General features: G+C 46.3%; 2 protein-coding genes and 1 pseudogene across 3 annotated transcripts; all 3 read right to left on the bottom strand.

Moving 5' to 3' along the window:
* Positions 1 to 10,329, bottom strand: part of LOC147372019 (retinol dehydrogenase 16-like) — a 28,867-nt pseudogene extending 18,538 nt beyond the window's left edge.
* LOC147372020 (uncharacterized) lies at positions 2,572 to 3,801 on the bottom strand. The gene is made up of 3 exons (XM_086403671.1): positions 3,521 to 3,801; positions 3,171 to 3,438; positions 2,572 to 2,760 (listed from the first exon to the last, which is right to left on the bottom strand). The coding sequence occupies exons 1-3, from the start codon at positions 3,799 to 3,801 to the stop codon at positions 2,572 to 2,574; spliced, it is 738 nt and encodes a 245-aa protein (XP_086259797.1).
* Positions 10,330 to 14,075: 3,746 nt separating the features above from the next.
* Positions 14,076 to 23,874, bottom strand: LOC147372018 (retinol dehydrogenase 16-like). Of its 2 annotated transcripts, none has more exons than XM_086400474.1 (4): positions 19,271 to 19,654; positions 16,597 to 16,855; positions 15,575 to 15,738; positions 14,076 to 15,012 (listed from the first exon to the last, which is right to left on the bottom strand). In XM_086400474.1, exons 1-4 carry the CDS (start codon positions 19,581 to 19,583, stop codon positions 14,795 to 14,797), a joined length of 954 nt encoding a protein of 317 aa, XP_086256600.1. In that variant the 5' UTR covers positions 19,584 to 19,654; the 3' UTR covers positions 14,076 to 14,794. The 2 variants fall into 2 exon arrangements, with proteins under 2 accessions (XP_086256600.1, XP_086256601.1); XM_086400475.1 differs by lacking the exons at positions 16,597 to 16,855; positions 19,271 to 19,654 and adding exons at positions 20,609 to 20,623; positions 23,738 to 23,874 and having other exon boundaries at positions 14,652 to 15,012.
* Positions 23,875 to 25,195: the final 1,321 nt, after the last annotated feature.

Here is a 25,195-nt window from a genome sequence, read left to right as displayed (position 1 = left end):
GGAAGTCCGTGTAGGAATGTGCCCATGAGATGAAAACAGTGTCCTGAGCTGAAACAGAAGTTAAATTCAAAATCACGTTGATGAAGCCAAGCAGCAGGAGTTGATTATGCGGCTTCATCCTGAAGGAGCTCATCTGGGGTCTTCTTTTCCTTCTTTTTAAGGATGATCTTAGTCTCTTGGGGGTCAGTGGGGTCCCTCTGCACACTCCACTCAGTGTTTTCTGGGTCTGCATGATATGTTCTCTTCATCCTCATGTGGTGGATCCAGGGAGCGACACCTGCAACTTTAACTGCAGTAAGGGTGGTTAGAACAACAGTATATGTGCCCTTCCAATGTGGGGCCAAGGAGTCATGTTTCCAGTCCTTGACCCACACCTGATCCCCAGGCACAAATTGGTGAATCTGTTCCCCAAGGGGGAATGGCACCCTTTCTTATACAAACTTAGTTACCTGATTTATTACCTTACCCAGTTGTTCCATCTGCTGTGAAATCTCATCTCCCCTTACCTGAGGCAAATTTGTTGACACCTATTGTATTATGGGAGGGGGCCTCCCACATACAATTTCATACAGAGAATAGCCATGGGACCATGGGGTTATCCTGAGTCTGAGCAGAGCCATCAGAAACAAGTCCACCCAGGAGCAGTCAGTCTCTATGATCCACTTGGAGAGTGTCTCTTTTAAGTGTCCAGTTGGTTCCTTCCACCATCCCAGAACTCTGGGACCTATATCCTGTATGTAATTTCCACTTAAGGTTTAAAGTTTTGCTTACTTGTTATACTAAATCAGCTACAAAACCTGGGCCATTGTCCGATCCGATGCTGGTGGGAAATCCAAATCTGGGAACTATCTCCCTAAGCAGACACTGGGCTACTCTGATGCTCTTTCAGTCCGGGTAGGAAAGCTTTTACCCATCCTGAGAATGTACATACCATGACCAGCAGGTAATGGTAGTGTCTGTGAGTAGACTTCATTTCAGTGAAGTGGCCTTGGTTACCAATCAGCTGGGTAAGCCGCTGCACATTGGGATTCACTTCTGCCCATGGCAGCATAAAGCCTACCCTACAACAAGCCCTGGTAAATCTACCTTATTTACATGCTAGGTGGACAAGGTCTGTGTTTCAATGGTATGGTATGGTATCAGTTCAGTTCAGTTCAGTTCAGTTCAGTTCAGTTGCTCAGTCGTGTCTGACTCTTCACGACCCCATGGACTGCAGCCTACCAGGCTCCTCTGTCCATGGGATTTTCCAGGCAATAGTACTGGAGTGGGTTGCCATTGCTTTCTCCTTAGGCAGCATCTAATAGGGTCTTAATTTCTTCCTTATTTTTAATATCTTTTTCACTAGCTGTCAAAAGGCCTCTCTCCTTATACAGAGCCCAGTGCACATGTAGTGTGGCAAAAGCATACCTGGAGTCTGTGTAAATGTTTGTCGTCTGACCTTTGACAGCTGGAGGGCCTGGATTAGAGCATATAGTTCAGCCCATCAAGTAGACCACTGTGATGTCAGAGAGCTAGCCTCAATGATGGTTTCTTTCATGACTACTGTATATCCCAACAGTTGTTGCCCTCGTTTCACCAGGCTGGTGCCATTGGTGTACAGGATCAAATCTGGGTCTGGGATTGGCTGGTCTCTCAAGTCAGGTCTGCTGGCATATTTCCTTGCAATAATGTGAGGGCCCACCTTATCCCACAGGAAGAAGAGCGGCTGGATTCAGGGCCTGACAAGGCTTAGTAGTAACATGGGGGTTCTCACATAACAGTCCCTGGTATTGAGTAATCCGGGATGCTGACAGCGATTTATGGGGGTCCCCTCACAGGAGAGTGTTAACCTCATGTGGGACTTTTATGATCAAATCTTGGCCCAAAGTCAGCTTGATTGCCTCCCAGACCAGTAAGGCAACTGCAGCAACTGCCCTACATCCACCCAGTGGCAACGTTATTCAGCTGTTTCGGGAGATAAGCCACGAGTCTGTCCCATGTCCCCATAGTCTGGGACAACACTCCCATAACCACTTTGTCCTTTTCAGTCACGTAAAGAGTAAACAGCTTAGCAAGGTCTGGCAGGCCTAAGGCGGGTGCTGATGTAATGGTACTGGGTTTGAGTTCTATTACCAGTGGGACTTGTTTTGCAAGCCTGGAAAGAGGTTGTCTTCTGCCCAGACCTCCGGGAATTGTTGAGTTAACTCTCTCTTTTGACTGTTTAGCCCATCCAGTTTCCCTTCCAGGAAATCATGTAACCTCCATTCATCTTGAGGGATTACCAAGAGGAAGAGTAAATAGGTGGTTGAGCCCACTTGAAGAGTGGGTCTTTTGTTGGGGGGAAAGGTCACTTGTGCCCCCAATTTAGGCAGTAAGTCTCTTCCCAACAAAGGTACTAGGCATTCAGGGATGTATAAAAGTTCATGAGTCAAAAAAAAAAAAAAGTTCATGAGTCACTTGGTGCCCCCCCATCTGACATTTTCAGGGTAGGCTTGAGACACAAAAGCTGCATTTATCACCATGTGAGACCCAGTAGGCTCTGGATCTATTGGTGTACAAAGTCTACAGGCCTTGCACAGTCTTTTGTAGAACTCAAAGGGTGATTTGCTTTCCCTTTGAATCATTTCGGAGGGTTTTGCCATACTCATAGGTTTTGGGGGTCCCCCACCTCTTGAGACCTTGTAAAATAGCTGCCTGATATCTCTCCAGGTGGCCCCTCCCTTCCTCTGTGTTACAGTCCCAATTGGGGCTCTCATCGGTGGTGGCTAGTTCTGCCCACCACTGCAGGTTTGCAGTACCCTCAGGTGTCATTTATCTTAACCATTTTTTCTGGCCTCAGTTAGGATCCTGTGTCTTTCATCAGTGCTGAAAAGGGAGACTAGTAGTTGGATTATGTCATCCCATTTAGGGCAGTGGGTTTGAAAAATAGTCTCCATTAGCCTAATCATGGCTTGTGGCTCCCCCGAGTATGGTGGAGTGTGTCTCTGCCAGTTTAATATATCCGTAGAGGAAAATGGCTGGTAATAATAGGCTACAAGGGGCTGACGGTAGTGCCTACATGCGTCCTGAACTGGAGGCTGTTGTAGCTCTCTGAGGGACATATGTAGTGGGGTTCTTTCCCCCTCTTCCTTGGCAGAGCACAGCCTCTGTCTAATTCCTGTGTTTTCTTCCCCCTTCCCAACAGTACTCACCGGGAGAGGAGGATACAATCTAGGAGATCTGGCTGAGGTGGAATTCTGGGGGCATTGACCAGAGGTCTCCATTGCTGGGATCGGAGCCTGCCGGAACGGCAGCTCTATGATCTCTGGGAGAGCTGGCAGAAGAACAGCAGCTGCTGCAGGAACTTCACCTGGCCCTGGATCAGGCATTAAGGTGGCCTCTGGTCCTGGTGTGGTACTGGGAGGCAGGCGCATCATTATCCAGTATGGGGGAGGGGTCAGGTCATCCCCGTCCAAATCCTGTAGAATTTCCTTTTTTATCATCAGCCAATTTTTGTGCCATTAATATTTTTCCCTTTCCCTTCTGGATACAGAACCTTGTCCAAGTAGGAGGGTCTTGAGCTAACCCTAGCCATGAGTCAATATATGGATATTGATCCAGGTGTCCTGGCTCTCCTGTGACTACTGCATAGGCTGCTTCCACTATTTTTAAGTTCGTGGTGTTCTCTGGTGGCCATCCTACTCCCACAGGGGGCCATTCAACCTCACAGAGTATGTGGAGGCAGTTAGGCATCATCTTCACCCCATAGTCTCCTCCAAATCCCGTCTTTAAATTTTTAATCACGCACTCCAATACAGTTGCCTTAGATTCACTTCCCCCCATCTTGCTTACCTTCTCGGACCTTCTTCTACTTTTCCTTTTCGTTCTGTCTATGAAGTTCTCAGTACCCTATGTATTTCTGATATTTCCACTCAATGAAACACTTAAATTGCCATTTCTCCTCCTTCCTAATTGGGGTGAGAAGGGCCTTACCTGCCAGATCCCAGTGGGAGAAGGGGGATTGGCATGTCTTCACCTGCCAGTCAGCACTGCCAAACCAGAACACCACGTGGTCCAAGACTGTTTCTCCCGTAACTTCGAAAGTCCGTTCTGCCTTGGAGGGCTGGATCAGGTGTGGATGAAGACACATATGGGTTAAATATCCCACGTCCAGGCCATCTCTGGAAAAGCCAATTCATACTCACTTTTGTATCCCCCTTCTAGCCTGATGATTCCAAGGGCACCAAGAATTTCACAGCAGATGGGACATCTCCTTGGGGAGGGCAGAATACGAGCACAAAAAGACCAAGTTTCTTTTTCTAAAAATCCCCTGGCAATTGCTTGGTAATAATTTTCCCCAAGATGGCCTGGACACCACCTCCTAAATGACCTTCACAAATTTCCTTCCTAAGCCCTAACACACTTGTCAACCTGTGTACCAAGCAATCACTGCCACTGCCTATTTCAGGCTCCTGTGGGTCCGTGCCCCTTCTAGTCCCTCCCAGGGCGGTGATCAGGCCCCCTCTTCCACCCTGCCGGGTGGGTTCCTCCTCACCTGGGTGCTCAGTTCCTCACTACCTGCTACCTGCCCCACTACCTGCTAACTTGAAAGGTCTGGGTGTTGAGAAACAGAATCCTTCCAGAAGGGCGAGGCACCTTCCCTCCTCTAGAAGATTCAAGCCACAAGGCCTCGGAGTAGTCCCAAATGGGACTTGTCTCTTCAAAGTGAGAAGTTTCCCAGCCAATGCATCAAATGTTGTAGCCACGCATTCCTGGAAACAAACTCACTCAGAAGGACAATGCAGATAGTGGAGTGCAGTTTATTACACCGGTGGGCCCAAGGCAGAGTCTCCTCTTAGCCAAGGACTCTGACCAGTTTTTGTGAAAACCTTATATACCCCAAGGGTACGTGCTCAAACCCACCTCCCCAAATTCTCTGAAACTAGTCTGAACAAAGGAAAAGGAAGATACAATCAAAGTTAACCTGTGATTCGTATGCCTTAAGCCTAGGTAGTTAACAGTGGACAATTATCAATAGGCCTGTGGGTCATACTCCAATAAGCATAATAGAATTTATGATTCTATTCGGTTACACAGATAATTAGGGTATTCTTTTAGGCCACGGAGAGTCTAGGTAAGAGCCCTGGGACTCTTCCATCCGAGGATGGGGGGGGGGGGGGGGTAGGGCGGGGTGGGGGGGGGTTTCTGGTTTTCCAGCTGGTATGTCGTTTCCATAGATACTGGGCATATAGCTCAAAGTCTACAGTCAGGGCCAAGATGAAGTCCTGCTTTCAAGATGGAGCCTGTTCTGTTTCCTCCTTCAATAATAACCATATGATAATCTCAATAGATGCAGAAAAGCCTTTGACAAAATACAGCACCCATTGTGGTTAAAGTTCTTCAAGAAATGCGCATTGAAGGAACCTACCTCAACATAGTAAAGGCAACATATGATAAGCCTACAGCAAACATTATTCTCAATGGTGAAAAACTAAAAGCATTCCCTCTAAGATCAGGAACAAGACAAGTGTTCCCACTATTGCCACTATTATTCAACATACTTCTGGAAGCCCTAGCTACAACAATCAGAGAAGAAAAAGAAATAAAAGGAATCCAGATGGGAAAAGAAGAAGTAAAGCTCTCACTGTTTGCAGATGACATGATACTGTACATAGAAAATCCTAAAGATAGTATCAGAAAATTATTAGAGCTTATCAGTGAATTTAGCAAAGTTTCAGGATACAAAATGAATACACAGAAATCACTGGCATTTCTATATACTAACAATGAAAAATCAGAAAGAGAAATTAAGGAATCAATCCCATTCACCACTGCAACAAAAAGAATTAAACATCTAGGAATAAACTTACCTAAGGAGACAAAAGAACTGTACACAGAAAATAATAAGACACTAACTAAAGATATCAATGATGATATAAACAGATGGAGAGATATTCCGTGCTCCTGGGTGGGAAGAATCAATATTGTGAAAAAAATTATACTACCAAATGCAATCTACTGTTTCAGTGCAATCCCTATCAAATTACGAATGGCATTTTTCACAGAACTAGAACAAAAGATTTCACAATTCATATGGAAACACAAAAAACCCTGAATAGCCAAAACAGTCTTGAAAAAGAGGAATGGAGCTGGAGGAATCAACTTTCCTCACTTCAGATTATACTACAAAGCTACAGTCATCAAGAGAGTATGATACTGGCACAAAAACAGAATACAGACCAATGGAACAAGATAGAAAGCCCAGAAATAAACCCATGCACCTATGGGTACCTTATTTTTGACAAAGGAGGCAAGAATATACATTGGGGCAAAGACAGCCTCTTCAATAAATGGTGCTGGGAAAACTGGAGAGCTACATGTAAAAGAATGAGATTAGAACACCTCCTAACACCATACACAAAGATAAACTCAAGATGGATTAAAGACCTAAATTTAAGACCAAAAAGGATAAAACTCTTAGAGGAAAACATAGGCAGAACACTCGATGACATAAATCAAAGCAAGATCCTCCCGCTTTCTAAAGTAATGTAAATAAAAACAAAAGTAAACAAGTGGGACCCGATTAAACTTAAAAGCTTTGCACAACAAAGGAAACTGTAAGGAAGGTGAAAAGACAACCCTCAGAATGGGAGAAAATAATAGCAAATAAAACAACTGACAAAGGATTAATTTCCAAAGTATTGAAGCAGCTCATATAACTCAATCCCAGAAAAACAAACAACCCAATGAAAAAGTGGGGAAAAGACCTAAACAGACATTTCTCCAAAGAAGACATACAGATGGCTAGCAAACACAAGAAAAGATGCTCAACATCGCTCATTATTAGAGAAATGCAAATCAAAATTACAATCACCTCACACGGGTCAGAATGGCCATCATCAAAAAGCCTAAAAGGCCAGTCATCAAAAAGGGCAGCATCAAAAATGCTAGAGAGGGTGTGGAGAAAAGGAAACACTCTTGCACTGTTGGTGGGAATGTAAATTGATACAGCTACTATGGAAGACAGTATGGAGATTCCTTATAAAACTAGGAATAAAATCACCATGACCCAGCAATCCCACTCCTAGGTATATACCCTGAGGAAATCAGGGTTGAAAATGACACATGTACCCCACTGTTCATTGCAAAACTTTTTACAATAGCTAGATCATGGAAGCAACCTAGATGTCCATTGACAGATGAATGGATAAAGAAATTGTGGTACATATACATAATGGAGTATTCGGTTTGGTTCAGTTCAGTCGCTCAGTCGTGTCCGACTCTTTGCGACCCCATAAATCACAGCACACCAGGCCTCCCTGTCCATCACCAACTCCCAGAATTCACTCAGACTCACATCCATCGAGTCAGTGATGCCATCCAGCCATCTCATCCTCTGTCATCCCCTTCTCCTCCTGCCCCCAATCCCTCCCAGCATCAGAGTCTTTTCCAATGAATCAACTCTTCGCATGAGGTGGCCAAAGTACTGGAGTTTCAGCTTTAGCATCATTCCTTCCAAAGAAATCCCAGGGCTGATCTCCTTCAGAATGGACTGGTTGGATCTCCTTGCAGTCCAAGGGACTCTCAAGAGTCTTCTCCAACACCACAGTTCAAAAGCATCAATTCTTCAGCGCTCACTCCAGTGTTCTTGCCTGGAGAATCCCAGGGATAGGGGAGCCTGGTGGGCTGCCGTCTATGGTGTCACACAGAGTCGGACACGACTGAAGTGACTTAGCAGCAGCAGCCTTCTTCACAGTCCAACTCTCACATCCATACATGACCACAGGAAAAACCATAGCCTTGACTAGACAGATCTTTGTTGGCAAAGTAATGTCTCTGCTTTTGAATATGCCATCTAGGTTGGTCATAACTTTCCTTCCAATGGAGTATTACTCAGCCATAAAAAGTAACACCTTTGAGTCAGTTCTAATGAGGTGGATGAACCTAGAATCTATTATACAGAGTGAAGTGAGTCAGAAAGAGAAAGATACATATTGTATTCCGCTTATTTAACTTATATGCAGAATACATCATGAGAAACGTTGGGCTGGAAGAAGCACAAGCTGGAATCAAGATTGCTGGGAAAAAAAACAATAACCTCAGATGGGCAGATGACACCACCCTTATGGCAGAAAGTGAAGAGAAACTAAAAAGCCTCTTGATGAAGGTGAAAGAGGAGAGTGAAAAAGTTGGCTTAAAGCTCAACATTCAGAAAACTAAGATCATGACATCTGGTTCCATTACTTCATGAGAATTAGATGGGGAAACACTGAAAACAGTGTCAGACTTTATTTTTCTGGGCTCCAAAATCACTGCAGATGGTGATTTCAGCCATGAAATTAAAAGATGCTTGAAAAGCAGAGATATTACTTTGCCAACAAAGGTCCATCTAGTCAAGGCTATGGTTTTTCCAGTGGTTATGTATAGATGTGAGAGTTGGACTGTGAAGAAGGCTGAGCACCAAAGAATTGATGCTTTTGAACTGTGGTGTTGGAGAAGACTCTTGAGAGTCCCTTGGGCTGCAAGGAGATCCAACCAGTCCATTCTAAAGGAGATCAGCCCTGGGATTTCTTTGGAAGGAATGATGCTAAAGCTAAAACTCCAGTACTTTGGCCACCTCATGCGAAGAGTTGACTCATTGGAAAAGACTCTGATGCTTGGAGGGATTGGGGGCAAGAGGAGAAGGGGACGCCAGAGGATGAGATGGCTGGATGGCATCACTGACTCTATGGACATGAATTTGAGTGAACTCCAGGAGTTGGTGATGGACAAGGAAGCCTGACATACTGTGATTCATGGGGTCGCAAAGAGTTGGACACGACTGAGCGACTGAACTGAACTGAACACATACATACAGAATCTAGAAAAATGGTACTGAAGAATCTATTTACAGGGCAGCAATGGAGAAACAGACATAGAGACTAGACTTATGGACAGGGGGAGAAGGGAAGAGAGGGTGAGATGTATGGAAAGAGTAACATGGAAACTTCCATTACCATATGTAAAATAGATAACCAATGGGAATTTGCTGTATGGATTAGGAAACTCAAACAGGGGCTCTGTATCAACCTAGAGGGGTGGGATTGGGAGGGAGACAGGAGGGAGGTTCAAAAGGGAGGGGATATATATATACCTATGGCTGATTCATGTTGAGGTTTGACAGAATAGAGCAAAATTCTGTAAAGCAATTATCCTTCAATTAAAAATAAATAAATTAAAAAATACAATGTTCTCAATCATTATTTATTTTGTTTTTAAGAAATTTTTATTACCTGTAAAATTGTTCACATTCTTTCAGTGAAAAATTAGGATACAGACTGAGTCCAAAATGTAATATCATGTATGTCAAAATGTTATGAGCACTTGTCTGTGCATGGTAGGATTTGGGGTAATTTGGTTTTCATCCACATACTATTCTCATGGTCCACATGTCATGTTTTAAATCTATACTTAGATAAATTAAAGTTCTTTCTTTCTCCCATAAAAAATAGGCACAATTGTAGATTTACACATTCAGGGGGAAAAAAAAAATAGAGCAAGTAACTCCACAGTAGTTTACAGGCCTTCCTTAGACAACTCCTGAGATTCAGTGTCATCACTGAAAATGGGTGACATTTAAACCCAAGTCAGGAGAATCTGGGTCACCAGCAAGAACTTGATCAAGGGCTGAGAACACAGACCAGCCCCAGCTCTGCCCCAGCCACCCATGAAGCCTTCCAGCCAGAGTCCCTGCCTCCACCCCTCCTCCAGAAAGTCTGCCCTGATCACCCTGCTCACACAACAGCAAGAAACCCAGACCTTCTGCTGAGAGAGGAGGGCATGCCAGACAGAAAGTCTTGCGAGGACACATTCTTATCAGGGAAATCTGTCCCCCAAACTGCAGAGCCTCGAGATCAGAAGATGGGGGAGGGGGTAGGAAGAGGCTGTGCTCATCTGGTGGGTAAAGGCAGGTAGGACTTCAACTTCTGGAAAACACCTTGAAACTCTCCTGGTTGCTGTCAAGGGTCTCCTCTTCAGAGAGAAAGAAGAAATAAACAAAAGAAATCTGGATGGTGCCTCTGTCCCCTGCATGCTCCTTAATCTACTGGGTGGCCACAGTGATGCTTTCTGTCTTGGCGAAGTTCAGGATCACCATTGCCAGCCTTCAGACCTCTGGTTCCTGAGTTTCTCCACCCTCTGCTCCGGCACACACACACACAGTCAATACCCTCAAGACACGCAGGTCCATCTGCCTGGCTAGCAGTTCCCTGAAGCCCCAGTCACAGCCTGTGATGAAGATGCACTTGTCCCAGACGTACTCATCGCCAGCTTCTGCTGGTATCAGCACATGAGGTACAGCAGGCCCAGGAGGACCACCAGCTACAGTCACATGGTGAGAGGACAAACACAGACAGGAGGGGGTGAACTAGAGTCTGGCTAGTGTTCAGACAGGAGGAGATAAGAACATGCACAATTATTATTGGCCAGTCAGCCTCTAGGCTCTCCAGCGTGGTGTTCTCAAGATTTTCTTGTTCACCCTCCTTATTGAGTATGACTGACTCTAATGATAGTGCATTCTCTTTAGTACATTAACCCATTTCTAATAGACACCATTGCATTTCTAACACAGCCTCTCAGGGATGACAATACTTTCCCCAGTTACTTTTTGCTGGTCCTTCCATCCATGCCTGTTTCTCTCTGCTCTGCTCTCTTCAGCCCCATGACCACACATTTTAAGCCTTACATGCCAGGTTTCATGGTTCACAACTAAATTCTTCCCGTTTTCTTATTGGAGCCTGTGACTTGGGTCTCCAAATCTCATGAATAGTTTTACAAAGAGATACACTTAAAATAAACACATGGCTTCAAAACCCAGTTCTCCTGCCAACTAGCTGTGTGCCCTGGGCAGCTGGCTTAGCCTCTGATCTGGTTTCCTCCTCTGGAGCAGCTCACAGAATTTCCTCCTGAAAGACTAAGTTCTGCCTCTCTAGGATTACAAGGAGAAAGCAAAACAGAGTAAGTTCTCTCCTGATGAAGTGGTTCTCTGGACCAGAAAGATGTTCAGAAGAGCAGTGGGTGTGTCTGAGGCAAAGAGAGGGGACTCAAAGGGAACGCAGGGATACAGACAATGGTGAAACTTCTCCCAGATGCTGGGACGGATGTTGGAAGGACTCACACAAAGTTGCTGTAACAGTTGTGGCCCTTGTATTCCATGAAAATGCCCTGCTCACAGACCTGGGTACCCGGCTCCATTGCCCTTTGTGCCTCAGGTGCTCAGACCCTGCCCAGCACACACCCAGAATCCATACTCTCAGGCACTGAGAAAAGACTGAGAGTAGAGACAACTTTGTACAGGGACCACGGGATGCGGAGTGTTTGCCTCCCCTAAGCAGGGAGGGCTGTAAACCCCCCAAATTTGAAATTAAGTAAGCTTCTATAAGGGTGATGGTGGAGAGGAGAAGGAAGCTGACCCCTCGGGGGACTGAAGAAAGGACCCAAGACTAGACCCCAGAACATCTATGTGGAGGGGGGATATCATCCAGGAACAAGGGGTGAGCCACCAGGGCCGTGGAGCTGGTGAGAGGGACAGGGACAGAAGGAGCTGGGGTCAGTGCGTTTATCACTTTCATCACCCACGTTTATCACAGCTGTGACTGCCAAGTCAGGAAAAATGACGGGCAATGGGTGGAAGGAGAGGCTTCCCCAAGGACACAGAGGCTCAGATGCCCCTGGAGCTCATCCCAGCAGTCAACAAACTCTGAGAGGAAGACAGATTCAGAATTTCAGGTTACTGAAGGCAAGCAGGGACATTACTTTGCCAACAAAGGTCTGCCTAGTCAAGGCTATGGTTTTTCCAGTGGTCATGTATGGATGTGAAAATTGGACTGTAAAGAAAGTTGAGCACCGAAGAACTGATGCTTTTGAACTGTAGTGTTGGAGAAGACTCTTGAGAGTCCCTTGCACTGCAAGGAGATCCAACCAGTCCATTCTAAAGGAGATCAGTCCTGGGTGTTCTTTGGAAGGACTGATGCTAAAGCTGAAACTCCAATACTTTGGCCACCTCATGTGAAGAGTTGACTCATTGGAAAAGACTCTGATTCTGGGAGGGGTTGGGGGCAGGAGGAGAAGGGGACGACAGAGGATGAGATGGCTGGATGGCACCACCAACTCTACGGACATGAGTTTGAGTGAAGAGAGTTGGTGATGGACAGGGAGGCCTGACGTGCTGCGATTCATGGGGTCGCAAAGAGTCAGACACGACTGAGCAACTGAACTGAACTGAACTGAAGCCAATGGCACCCCACTCTAGTACTCTTGCCTGGAAAATCCCATGGCCGGAGGGGCCTGGTAGGCTGTGGTCCATGCGGTCGCTAAGAGTCAGGCACAACTGAATGAATTCACTTTCACATTTCACTTTTATGCATTGGAGAAGGAAATGGCAGCCCACTCCAGTGTTCTTGCCTGGAGAATCCCAGGGAGGGGGGACCTGGTGGGCCGCCGTCTATGGGGTCGCACAGAGTTGGACACGACTGAAGTGACTTAGAAGCAGCAGCTACCTGCAAGGGGCAGACTGTCTTTCTGAAATTTTTGTCCCTCAGGTGGGAATTGGTAATAGTAATGCAGAGACAATTAAGGATGAACGATGTGCCCTGGAAACTGGCAGGAAGCCAGGGAGCCATGAAAATCTTAGACAAACACAAACCCTACTAAGGGGTAGAGTCATGACTTTATTACTTGAAAGAAACAGGAGATTTTTTTCTCAGTGAACACGAATTTCTTCAACCATAAATTCCCAAGGGGCCATGCACCAGACACATCCCAGCCCCCACACGATCAGCTTTCCTTTCGTGAATCCTGAAAGTAATACGGTGGTTGTGGGGGTCTCAGGAGCTTCAGGCTGGGAACAACCACAGGGAGGTCGGAAGAGAGCAGGAAGAGACAGGAGGCTGGGGTGACTCTCACTCACCTGGGAGTTGCAAGGCCCAGAACTAGAAATCTTTCAGGGAGACTCACTGACAAAAATCTCTGCATCCTTGTCCTGGGTGCTGCAGGGTGGCCACATTCCAAGTCAGCAGCTGTCAAGCCTACACGCTCGGGAGCAGGGCTGTCATCCCCTGGTGGCACTCTCCCAGTCTCAAGAGGACCGCAGTCAAGACACAGGGCATTCCACACCCATCCACTCATCTCCACCCAGGATGAGTCCTCCGAAGAGAGAGAGGCTTAGGTAACAAAAGGGGCTGGAAGGGGCCACGAGTGAGGGCTAATTGTGCAACCTTGTTTGCAGCCCCACCTGTCTGCTGTCCCCCTATTGGAGTGAGCTTCCAGAATGGACAGACAAAGCCTGCCTTCAGGTCCTAAGTGTCTGATTCTGGGAAGAGATGATATTCGTGGTGGGGAGTCACTGAACCTTATCTCCAAAACCACCAGGACGGCCAAGGGGAGGAAGAGGAAGACTGCCTGGTGGGTGCTGTGTGGACTCTGGCACGGGTTCCAGCCGCTGCTCATGTCCATCAGACCAGACCTGGCTCTGCCCCCAGGGAAGGCATTCCGGAAGGGGAGGATTGGGGATCTCTGAATGTCCAGGCTGAGGGCTCAGGATGGTGTGCATTGCACTTGTTTTTCTTGCTGATCTAGATCTTTCTTGCTTTCTATGGGTTTTCTCTGGTTGCAGGGAGCAGGGGCTACTTGTTGGTGAGGTGCATGGGCTTCTCATTGCTGTGGTTTCCCTTGTGGAGCACAGGCTCCAGGCCCACGGGCATCAGTACTTATAGCACACGGGCTCTGTATTTGTGACTCAAGGGCTCTAGGAACCCATACTCAGTAGTGGTGGCACATGAGCTTAGTTGCTCTGTGGCATGTGGAATCATCACGGACCAGGGTTTAAACCTCTGCCACCTGCAGGTTATTATCCACTGCACTTTGTTTTCAATGCATTTGCTATTCTGTTTTGTCTGAGATAGGGCCCTTGAGTGACAGTCCACACAGTTGCCCATGGAACCCATCTCAGTGAAGCCCTGCCCCCACCACTTGTAGGACCAGCAGGATGACCAGGGCCTAGTAACCTCACAAGCTCTCTACATTCTGGAGAGGAGTCCTGGGGATGAGTCCAAACTTCCTGAACACATACGCCCAAGGCATAAAGTGAATCAATGACGCTTTATTTGATATTAGTTGGTTTTGTGAGACTGGCTATGTATGTGTGTGTATAAATAATAAATTGAAAATCAGGAGTCTTCAGATTAAGCATGAAGCTCTGGCATGCATTCGAGTAGTTGAAATGTTCTACTATAATTTTGAGGAAAAAGATAATCAATGGAAATTCTTGCCTTTATTTCCTCTTCAGGATCCTATTCTGGCCGAGGTTTACTGAGTTGGCACTAGGCTGATGGGTCAGGCTTGGTCACCTTCCACTGTCAACAGATACCTTCAGGCATTTACCAGAAGGCCTTTATCTCCCCTGCCCATTTCTATCCTGGGGAAGAAGGAGACTGGATATAGCAAAGATACTGTGAAGAGGTGGACACAGGCAAAGCAAGGGGGACTGGAACCCCCAGTGACTCATACCCTCCCCAAAATATGGCTTTGCACAGCTGGATGTGGGTCATAAGGCACAAGGAACAAAAGGGAGACTGAACTCCTGACTCAAGATCCTCAGCCACAAAACCTGTGTCTTTCTTTGTAATACCTCTGAATCCTAAGCAATGTCCCAAGAGAAGCCTGGGGTGGAGGTGGCAAGCAAGGTGAGATGGGTGTCCTGGGGATATGAGAAGCCTCCTGTCCACTCTATTTCCCTCCCCCATACACCCTATCTCCACCCAGCACCCAACTATCCCCTATCATGCACCCCAGTCTTGGGTTACAGGGCCTTAGCAGGCTGAGGGTAATAGCAGTACACTATGAGATCCACCAGGAAGCTGGGCAGGTAGCTCATGGGGAGGTAGATGAACTTGGCATCCCAGCCAGCTGAATATCGGGTGCGGGGGTGGCAGGCAGTCAGGGCGTGCTCCATGCAGTCGGTCACCAAGGACAGATTCTGAGTCCACCGTGGTTTCAGTAAACTCAATGTCTTCAAGACTGTCCAGAAGGAGACACCATCTAAGTTATTCTCATTTTCCAACCCTCCCAATTCCAGATCAACTTCAAAGTTTCTAAAAATTCCTTTTTCTCCCAAAATCATCCTCCATATTAAATCAATTGATTTCACTGAAAAGTGTCCAAACACCCCCATATTTCTATCCACACTAAGTAAGCCTACTCTAGAGCTCATCCTGTAGATATACTACATAATCCGAAGATCTCTAAAAACACTAGAAATAAGAAATTGAGGCATCTGAAACAAGGTGGTTCTAACATCAGCTTGCCATGATTCCATGGGTGGCATCACTCTATGACTTCAGTTACTTTCCCAAATAAAAGAATATTGTAAGAGAAACTGGCCTTCTGGTCTGCCAAGCCTGGATCCTTTCCTTCTGTCATCAGTTGACCACACGGGACCCTGGAGATGAGCTCATGTCCCCATAGTGTGGGGGGACTCAGAGCCTGGAGGGTGGACCTGAGACTAGACAAGGCATTAATGATGGACCCAGGCTTCCAGACAAGAGTTGGTTTCTCTCCCCAAGGACCACAGCTCACTCACAGTCAGCAGGGAAGTTTTCTCCATAGAGTTCTTTCAGCTCTGGGCTGGCCCGATTCCACAATGCCTGGAGGTATCCAATAAAACCCTCATCTTGGGTCATATTGGTAACAAAGTAACCAGGCTCAATCATAGCCACCTTCACTCCGAAGTAGGAGAGCTCCCTTCTGTGGACAAGACAAAGGGTAAGGAATTGAGAGGTCGTTCAAGTAGAGCATGAAAGAACAGTCAGGGACCAGTACAGGAGTGGGTGAGATGGGCTGGGAGCTCTCAGAAGTTGTGAGATGCAGAAGCCAGGGAGAGAATCTCATGGTGATGTTAGTGCTTCTCTACCAAGTTTGACCATTTCCCCAGTTATTTAACACCACATGCCCATCAGCTCTACATCCTACCAACTGTGCTGCAGAGCATCACTGAAATCCCGCCTCCTCCTGTTCCTCTCCCCCCAAAAAGCACCACATTGCACTTTGTGTCTTTCCATAGTGCACGCCTCCTGTCTCCCCTCTCCCACCCCAGTATCCCCTCTGTCCTCTAAGGAGTATCCACCTGCCTGTGGACAGAGCTTCTACACATCAGAGCCACCCTCTCTCCTCAGCCAGTAGTCTCTACCACTGATTTGACTAGGTGGCTTCCTTAACTAATTGCTTCAAGGAGTACACTTCCCGCCACGGCTCCGAGAGCCTAAATACCACAGCAGCTGAGCACGTGGAAGGCCTGCACAGGCAAATCTATCCATTATTGTGCCTCCAATAATTTCTGACCGTGGGCCCTCCTGTAAGGCAGGATAAGTTGAATCAAACTCTACAGGTCAAGGAACAACTGGGTGTGCAAAACATAGGAAGGTGCTTCCCAGTGAAAGACATACACAGAGTAAGGGAGAGGGACCTGGAAGGAAGAGCCATTAGATATGTGATGTATGAAAATCTCTGCAGAACCTCCGCCCCACTCCCTGCCAACCCCCATCCCCCAGCTTCTGGCTCAGCGCACAGAAGCAAAACAGAAGGGCATCCACCCCAGGCCATTACCTGAGAGAGTCTGAGAAGGCCTCCACACCGTACTTGGATATGCAGTAGCCTGCAGGACTGAGAGACACCCGGCCCAAGACACTGGAGACGTTGACCACACGGCCCCTCGCCTTCCGCACCAGGGACAGCAGACTCAGCGTCACGTCAATCACCCCCAACAGGTTCACATCCAGAACCTTCACAAAGTCCTGTTTGGTCAGCCACTCGTTGGGTGCCGTGGGTGTGCAAATGCCAGCATTATTCACCAGACCCCAGAGACCTGGGAAGAGTGAGGACAAAAGGACAACAGTGTGCTGGGCCCAGGAGAGAGGACTGGGCCATGGTACCATTCACCCTCCAACCCGGAAGGACTTTAGGAGAGGGGTGGGAGCAGAGACCAACATGCTCCTGGGGGTTTGGAGAGTCCAGACCCTGTGAGCAGTGGGAGGACAGAAGGTGTGCTCCCTCTTGACTCAGTCTTCACACCCCGCCTACTGCCTGGTGACAAGGAACTAGCACCCCAGAGCTGATGAAGGGAAGTATTGAGCTTGAGGAAAACTTGTGTGTCTACAGTCTCTAACTCAGAGGGTGAAGTTGTGTCTTTCACAGTCCCTGTTCTCTTTGCAGACATGATAAATATTCCCTAGCTGCTCAGATTTTCTGACCCCCCAGGACTGAGTGGTTAACAGCTAATATAAGGGAAAGAGAGGGAAACAGAGAGAGACAGCGAGAGAGTGAGGGCAAGAGAGACAAAAAAGAGACATTGGATAAAAGACAAAAACAAATATGAGTATAGTATGGATGCAGATTGTGTGGATAAATAAGACTTGAATCCTGGTTTGGAGGGAAATTGTGGATAGGCCTAGTATTGACCTCTAGAGCCTGGGCTTGAAACACCCCCATCAATACTGAGTCATGTCTCTGTAGGAATCTGGGGGATTACATGGGGTATTTGGAGGGGAGGCTGGGCTCCCTCTCTTTACCCATCACCCACAGAACACAGAGTTCACCCTCTACCCTAGAAAACCCTACCTGTCCTCCCACTCATATAAGAGATCACTCTAGCCCATCTCCTCGGGAAAGATTCACCAGCTTGAAGGAAACTACGCTGCGGGAATCAAAGGCACAATCCTAAGGATTTCTTTTTTTGCTCTTTTTTTTCCTAAGTTTTCATTGAAAGATAATTTCTTTAATTGAAGGTTAATATTGTGCTGGTTCTGCGATACTTCAGTGTGAATCATCCATGGGTATACAAAAGTTCCCTTCTTGAAGCTCCCTCCCACCTGCCATCCTATCCCCTCCCTCTAGGTGGTCACCAAGCACCTGATCTGAGCTCCCTGCATCATACAGCAAATTTCCACTGGCTTCCCACTTGACATACGGTAATTTATATTGGTACTGATGAGCCCATTAGCAGGGCAGCAGTGGAGACAGGGACATAGAGGACAGACTTGTGAACACAGTGGGGAAGGAGAGGGTGGGACGAATGGAGACAATCTCAAGGTTTTATTTAGGGTAAACACAGTAACCAGAAGCCTCAGGGCAGCAAGAGCAGGCATTCAGGGTTGCTGGGGTAGGACTGCCAGAAATATCCACAGAGAGCTGAGTTCCTCCTCTGCTCAGAAACACGGCTACCTTGTAGGAAGAATATTCTTCAACCGTTTGCTATCAGAGACATAATCGATATACATGGTTATAGTGTAGGGACTTGGGTAAAAAGACGTTTATTGAGTTATCATTTATGGTGAATAAAAGGTAGGAAATGATTATGTATCATACCATAAAGTACTTTTTCATAAGTAATGCTATTTAAAAGTATAGTATTTTCTCAATCATAACCTATGATGTTTTTGAAGAAATTTTTGAAATGTTCTAAATCTACATATACTTATTCAGAGGAAAGAAAAAGATACTAACACATGAAAACAGAAGACTATGTACCTCAAAATGTTAACATTACTTATTTTGGGGGGAGGAACTTGTTTCAGAGTGTTTGGTCTTAATCCCTACACTTTCCTGAGTTTCCACAATGATCATGTAGTAAGATAAGAGAAATTAAAGTTCTTTTCTTCCCTTTCAAAACTTGGGACGATTGTAATAAAAAGAAAATGCAGAAGAAGAAAAACTGAAAAAAGAGACAGAGAGAGCGGAAGTGACCCCATAGTAGATTTCTGACTTTTTCTGACAAGTCTTGAGAGCACAGTGTCATCCCCCCAAACGGGTGACATTTAAACCCAAAAGGTACTGCAATGGGTAGCCAGCAAGAACATGATCAACAGCTGAGACCACAGCCCAGTTCCAGTCCTGGGCTCCAGCCCCTCAACCACGCCCCCCTCCCCCACCTCAAGCACTTTTTCAGCCAGACTCCTCCTCCACTCCTCCTCCAGAAAGTCCACCCTGATCACCCTGCTCACTCAGCAGCAAGAAACCCAGACCTTCTGCTGAGAAAGGAGGGGACACCAGACGGGTAGTCTGCAAGAACACAGTCTCATCAGGGAAATCTCTCCCCAAACTGCAGATCCTCAAGGTCAGGTGGTGGGTGTGGGGAGTGGAGGAGGTTCCGCTGGTCAGCTGGGTGAGGTGAAGACAGGTGGGACTTCAAATCCAGGAAAATGCCTTGGAATCTTCCCCAGGGAGCTGACAACCAGTGCCCTCACACAGAGAGAAGTAAACAAACAAGAAATCTGGGTGTTACCTCTGTCCCCTACACGCTCCTTGACCCAGTTGGTGGTTGCAGTGACATTCTCAGTCTTGGTGATGTCCAGGATCACCGTCTGCAGCCTGTCTGATGTCTGGTTCCTCAGCTGCTCGGCCCCCTGCTCTGTCAGACACGCAGCCAGGACCCTCAAGCCTCTCTGGTCCAGCTGCCTGGCCAGGCGATTCCCAAAGCCTGAGTCACAGCCCGTGATGAAGACGAATTTGTCCTCGAGGTGGCTCACCACCTGCCTCTCCCGGTACCAGCGCAGGAGGTAGTACAGCACGACAAGGACCACCAGATAAAGCCACATGGCTTTGCCAGGGACAGACACACGCAGGCTGGGGTGGAATAGACTAACTAGTGATCAGACTGGAGGAATTAGGAACACAGGATTATGACTGGCCAACCAGCTTCCACGCTCTCTGGCAAGGAGTTTTCAAGATTTTCCTGTTTATCCTCTTCAGTGAGTATTACTGACTCGAACCCCAAAGCATACTCTTGTTGCCGGCCAAAATTTGGCCTTCTCTGTCCACAGAAGCCGAATGAAAAATACGGACAGAATTTAGAGGAAATAGAAAGGCGGCTTTTACTCTCAGCCAATGGAGAGGGGAACACAGTAGGCTCATGCCTCAAGTACTGTGCCCTCCCACTCCCACTCCATGAGGAGTGTGCTGCTGCTAAGTCACTTCAGTTGTGTCTGACTCTTCGTGAACCCATGGACTGCAGTCTACTAGGCTCCTCCGCCCATGGGATTTTCCAGGCAAGAGTACTGGAGTGAGTTGCCATTGCTTTCTTCGATGAGGAGTGTAGGGGCTTACGTAAGGCAAGGGCTCACAGTCAGGAGTCAGTGATGAGCAACAAAGGCGATAGGATCTTGATTTCCTCCTCATGCATTACTTCAAAGATAGTCATGAACTAGTGTCAATAACCCAGTAATTGAGTCTGGCAGTTCGGTAGCTCTGTGGCCTTCTTTCTGATATGGAACTACAAGGGGAAGGATGTTGTAAGGGTAAACAGCAAGTAGGGGATGTATTTAGCATAGAGTCAAAGGAAACATGTGAATTGTAGCTCCTAATGAATTTGGGGCAGAAAAGCAACCTTAGTTACGGACATACAGGGTTAGAAACAGTTAAAGTGAAAAAAAAGCTAGGAATGTTGAGGCCTGCTACTGTTTTATCTTCTTTGTTCTCAGGAAAGGAAAAGAGAAACACTCATTCCTCTTTTTTCCTTCTCACTACAACGCTTTTTGGTACAGTTACCCCATTTCTAATCGAAGCCATTGTATTTTCAACACAACTTCTTACGGATGACAATAGTTTTCCCAACCACCTAAGCCTGGTCCTCCCTCTCCTCCCAGTTTCCCTCTACCCAATTCTCTCCTCTCCACCCCCACCTCCATACATTAGAACCCTTACACATCTGGTTTCATGGTTCACAACTATCTATATACCGAGAGAATATAATCAATCTGATTTCGGTATTGACCAATTGTTGATGTCCATGCGTAGAGTCTTCTCTTGTGTTGTTGGAAGATGATGTTTGCTATGACCAGTGCATTCTCTTGGCAAAACCCTGTTAGCCTTTGCCCTGCTTCATTGTGTAGTCCAAGGCCAAATTTGCCAGTCACTCCATGTATCTCTTGAATTCCTACTTTTGCATTCCCGTCTCCTGTGATGAAAAAGACTTCTTTTTTGGGTGTTCATTCTAGAAGGTCCTGTAGGTTTTCATAGAACTATTCAAATGCATCTTCTTCAGCATTTCTGGCTGGGGCATAGCCTTGGATTACTGTGATATCACATGGTTTGCCTTGGAAACGAAGAGTTCATTCTGTCATCTTTGAGATTGGACCCAAGTAATTCATTTCTGACTCTTGTTGACTATGAGGGCTACTCCCATTCCTTCTAAAAGATTCTTGCTCAAAATAGTAGATACAATGGTCATCTGAGTTAAATTCACCCACTTCAGTCCATTTTAGTTCATTGATTCCTAAAATGTGGATGTTCACTGCTGCCATCTCCTTTTGACCACTTTCAATTTATCTTGATTCATAGATCTAACATTCCAGGTTCCTACTCAATATTGTTCTTTACAGCATCGGACTTTACTTCCATCACCAATCACATCCACAGCTGGGCGTTGTTTTCACTTTGTCTCTGTCTCTTCATTCTTTATGGAATTATTTCTGCACTCTTCGCCAGTAGCATATTGGGCCCCTACTGACCTAGGAAGTTCATCTTTCAGTGTCCTATCTTTTTGCCTTCTCATGCTGTTCATGGGGTTCTCAAGGCAATAATACTGAAGAGGTTTGCCATTCCCTTTCTTCAGTGGACCACATTTTGTCAGAAATCTCCAGCATGACCCATCTGTCTTGGGTGGCCCTACACGGGCATGCCTCATAGTTTCATTGAGTTAGACAAGGTTGTGTTCCATGTGATCAGTTTGATTAGTTTTCTGTGATTGTGGTTTTCATTCTGTCTGCCCTCTGAGAGATGAAGATAAGAAGCTTATGGAAGCCTCCTGATGGGAGACACTGACTGAGGGGGAACCTTGGTCTTGTTCTGATGGGTGGGGCCATGTTCATGTTGTCTTTGCAGTCCTGATAAATATTCCCTTGCATTTTCAGATCACCTGAAACCTTCAGGAGTGAGTGCACAACACCTAATATGAGGGAAAGAGAGGAAAACAGAGAGGGACAATGAAGAAGGCAGAGGAAGAAAAGAAACATGGATAAAAGACAAAAACAAAAAGGTGAGTAAAGGCTGAGTGCAGATTCGTTTGGTAGAACAGACCTGACACCTCAGGTTTGGGGAACTTGTTGATAGGTGGTATTGACCTCTAGGCCTGGCCTTGAAACAACCACATCAAAACTGAGCTTACTTCTATAGGAATCTGGGGATTCAAGCGTAGTCTGTCAGGGGCACACACCTGCCTCTATTAACCTGCCTCCCCCTAAATTGATATACTTTGCCCTAGAAAAATCCACCCTCTCCTCCCACCCACAGGAGGCCACTCTGCCCCTTTACCCGCAGTTCACAGGTTACCCAGATTCATGGAACCTGTTTGTGAGACACAAAGACAAATACCAAGAGCTTAAAGACTAATCACCTAACAGAATTCAGAGCCAAGAGCAGAGTCATGGGAGTTGGGTACAAGCTGTTAGAATTATTAGCACACAGATGTAGTCTGTCTGCTGCTCAGTTCCAACCCTGCACTTGAAGGAATGTATATCTCCCACCATATTTGACCAAAGATCAAGTTAATACTTGTGATTAGAGTGTAGGGAAGTGGTTAGAAAGAAGTTTACCATGATATCATTTATGTCGAATACAGTGAATAACATCTAGGAACGAATTACATTTATTGCATGATGTACTTGTGACTAAGCAGTGCTATTCTAAAGTGTATAATATTCTTAATCATTATTTATTTTGTTTTGAAGAAATTTTTATGTGTGTAAAATTGCTTACCTTCTCCGTGGAAAATTAGACTACACATTAAAGGCAGAATGTAACATGGATATGAAAAACGTTATCAGTTCATATCTGTCGTGGTGTGATTGGTGTCACTGTAGGTTTTAATCTGTGTACTTTTCCCATTTTCCACAATAATCATATTTTACATGTATTCTAGAATGAAAGAAATTATAGTTCTTTCTTACTCTATGATACGTAAAAATTGTGGAAAAAAGCAAACATACACACACAAAGAGAAAAACAAAAAAGAGAGAAAGTGACCCCATAGTAATTTTCTGACCTTCTTTAATGAAGGCTTCAGAGCTCAGTGTCATCACTAAAATTAGGTGACACTGAGCCCCAGGTAGGATGACTACGGGTCACCAGCAAGATCATGATCAAGGGCTGAGAACACAGCCCAGCTCCAGCCCTGCCCCCAGCCAGCCATGCACCTTCCAACCAAAATCTCCTCCAGGAAGTCTGACCTGATCACCCTGCTCACTCAGCTTCTTGAAACATGTATAATATCATGTATGAAACGAGTTGCCAGTCCAGGTTCGATGCACGATACTGGATGCTTGGGGCTGGTGCACTGGGACGACCCAGAGGGAGGGTATGGGGAGGGAGGAGGGAGGAGGGTTCAGGTTGGGGAGCACAGGTATACCTGTGGCAGATTCATTTCGATATTTGGCAAAACTAATACAATATTGTAAAGTTTAAAAATAAAATAAAATTTAAAAAAAAAGAAAAGAAACTCAGACCTTCTGCTGAGAGGAGGGTATGCCAGACAGGAAGTCTGCAAGGCACATTCTCATCACGGAAAACTCTCCCCCAAACTACAGAGCCTCTAGGTCAGGAGGTGGGGGTTGGGGATGGAAGAGGCTCCTCTGGTCAGCTGAGTAAGGTGAAGAAGACAGGTAGGACTTCACATCCTGAGAACCTTGGAATCTTCTCCCTGGAGCTGTCAAGTGGACTCCCCTTCACAGAGACAGGAACCATGTATTCCACACACACTCCTTCAACCACGGGGCTGCTGCAGCATTGCTCTCTGTCTTTGTAACGTGCTGGATTCCCTTCTCTGGTCTGCCTGATGTCTGGTTCCTCAGCTGCTCGACCCCAAACTCCATCAGACATGCTGCCAGGATCCTCAAGCCTCGTAGGTCCAATGCCTGGCCAGCAGGTTCCTGAGGCCGAGTCACAGCCCATGATGAAGACAAACTTGTCCTGGAGTTGGCTAACCATCTGCCTCTCTCAGTACCAGGGCAGATAGCACAGGCCATCAACACTACCAGGTTCAGCCACATGGCTTTGCAGGGGACAGACACCCAGAGGCTAGGGTGAAACTAGAATCTGGCTAGTGTTCAGACAGGAGGAATTAAGAACACATATGATGTTGGGTGGCCAGTCAGGCTCCAGGCTATCTGGCATGGGGTCCTCAGGCTTATCCTGTTCATTCTCTTTGGTGACTACTATTAATATAAATTCTGGCCCCAACACGTTTTTTATTTTTTTAATACACTTGACCCATTTCTACCATATGACTTTGCACTTGCAAAACAACCCTTTAAGGATGACAGTAGTTTACCCAATCTCATTTTCCTGGTTTTCCTACTCTTTTTTATTTCCTTCCAGCCACAACTCCCCTCCCCACCTCTACTCCCATACATGTAGAACCCTTACATCCCAGATTTCATGGATCACAGCCATTTTCTTACATTTATATTATTTATCTCTGGGACCTGGATTCATTGTTCTTATAAAAGGAACACAGTGAAATCAAGTCACCTGACTTCAAACCCAGCTCTGCTTCCAACTGGCTGTGTTACCTTGGGCAGCTGGGTTTAGCCTCTGACCTGTTTTCCTCCTCTGACTCAGCTCACAGAATTCCCTCCTGAAAGTCTAAGTCCCCTCAGCCTCTCTAGGAACAGAAGGAGAAGGCAAAAGAAAATAAGGTCTCTCCTGATAACAGTGGTTCTTTGGACCAGAAAGGTGTTCAGAAGAGCAGTTGGAGTGTCTGAGGCAAAGAGGGGGACTCAAAGAGAATGAGGGGACACAGGCAATGGTGAGATTTCTCAGATGCTGGGATGGGTATTGGCAGGACTCACACATAACTCCTCCAACAGTTTGAGGGTAACAGGCCGGAGGGCAAGGGGTCTCCAAACGGAGGAAATAGGCTGCAAGTGTCAGACATTTTTTTATCTCTCTCTTAAGTGGCAGGAGGAAACAAACAAGTGTTATATTTTTTCCCCTTCTCTATAGAAATTTATAAACAAGTTTCTCTTAAAATTCTGTTGCCATAGTGACACCTGGTTCCACCTGAACTTAACTTTTCTTAAGCCTTGAGCTAACCCATGCATCTTTCTTATGGAAATGTTTGTCTTAAGCCGTGCTAACATACCATGTATTTACCCTCGACTCTGTCTTCAAGTCGGTTCCCCCAAAGGCTCAGAACCGACTTGACAAAGCCGTA

Source organism: Bos grunniens, chromosome 5 (assembly GCF_055505025.1).
Source record: "Bos grunniens cultivar Pamir isolate PY7600 chromosome 5, Bosgru_T2T1.0, whole genome shotgun sequence".
Lineage (NCBI taxonomy): Eukaryota > Metazoa > Chordata > Mammalia > Artiodactyla > Bovidae > Bos > Bos grunniens.
Note: the sequence above shows the minus strand (reverse complement) of the source record. Positions and strands in the feature narration are given on the sequence as shown.

Coding starts and splice junctions, on each gene's coding strand:
- LOC147372020 (XM_086403671.1), bottom strand. CDS start 3,801: ATGGGGGGAAGTGAATCTAAGGCAACTGTATTGGAGTGCGTGATTAAA. Junction 3,439..3,520: donor GCTCAAGACCCTCCTACTTG/GACAAGGTTCTG, acceptor GGAAATTCTACA/GGATTTGGACGGGGATGACC. Junction 2,761..3,170: donor GATTGTATCCTCCTCTCCCG/GTGAGTACTGTT, acceptor GCAAACCTGCAG/TGGTGGGCAGAACTAGCCAC.
- LOC147372018 (XM_086400474.1), bottom strand. CDS start 19,583: ATGTGGCTTTATCTGGTGGTCCTTGTCGTGCTGTACTACCTCCTGCGC. Junction 15,739..16,596: donor GCCTTCTCAGACTCTCTCAG/GTAATGGCCTGG, acceptor TCTTGTCCACAG/AAGGGAGCTCTCCTACTTCG. Junction 15,013..15,574: donor AGAAAACTTCCCTGCTGACT/GTGAGTGAGCTG, acceptor CCTTCTGGACAG/TCTTGAAGACATTGAGTTTA.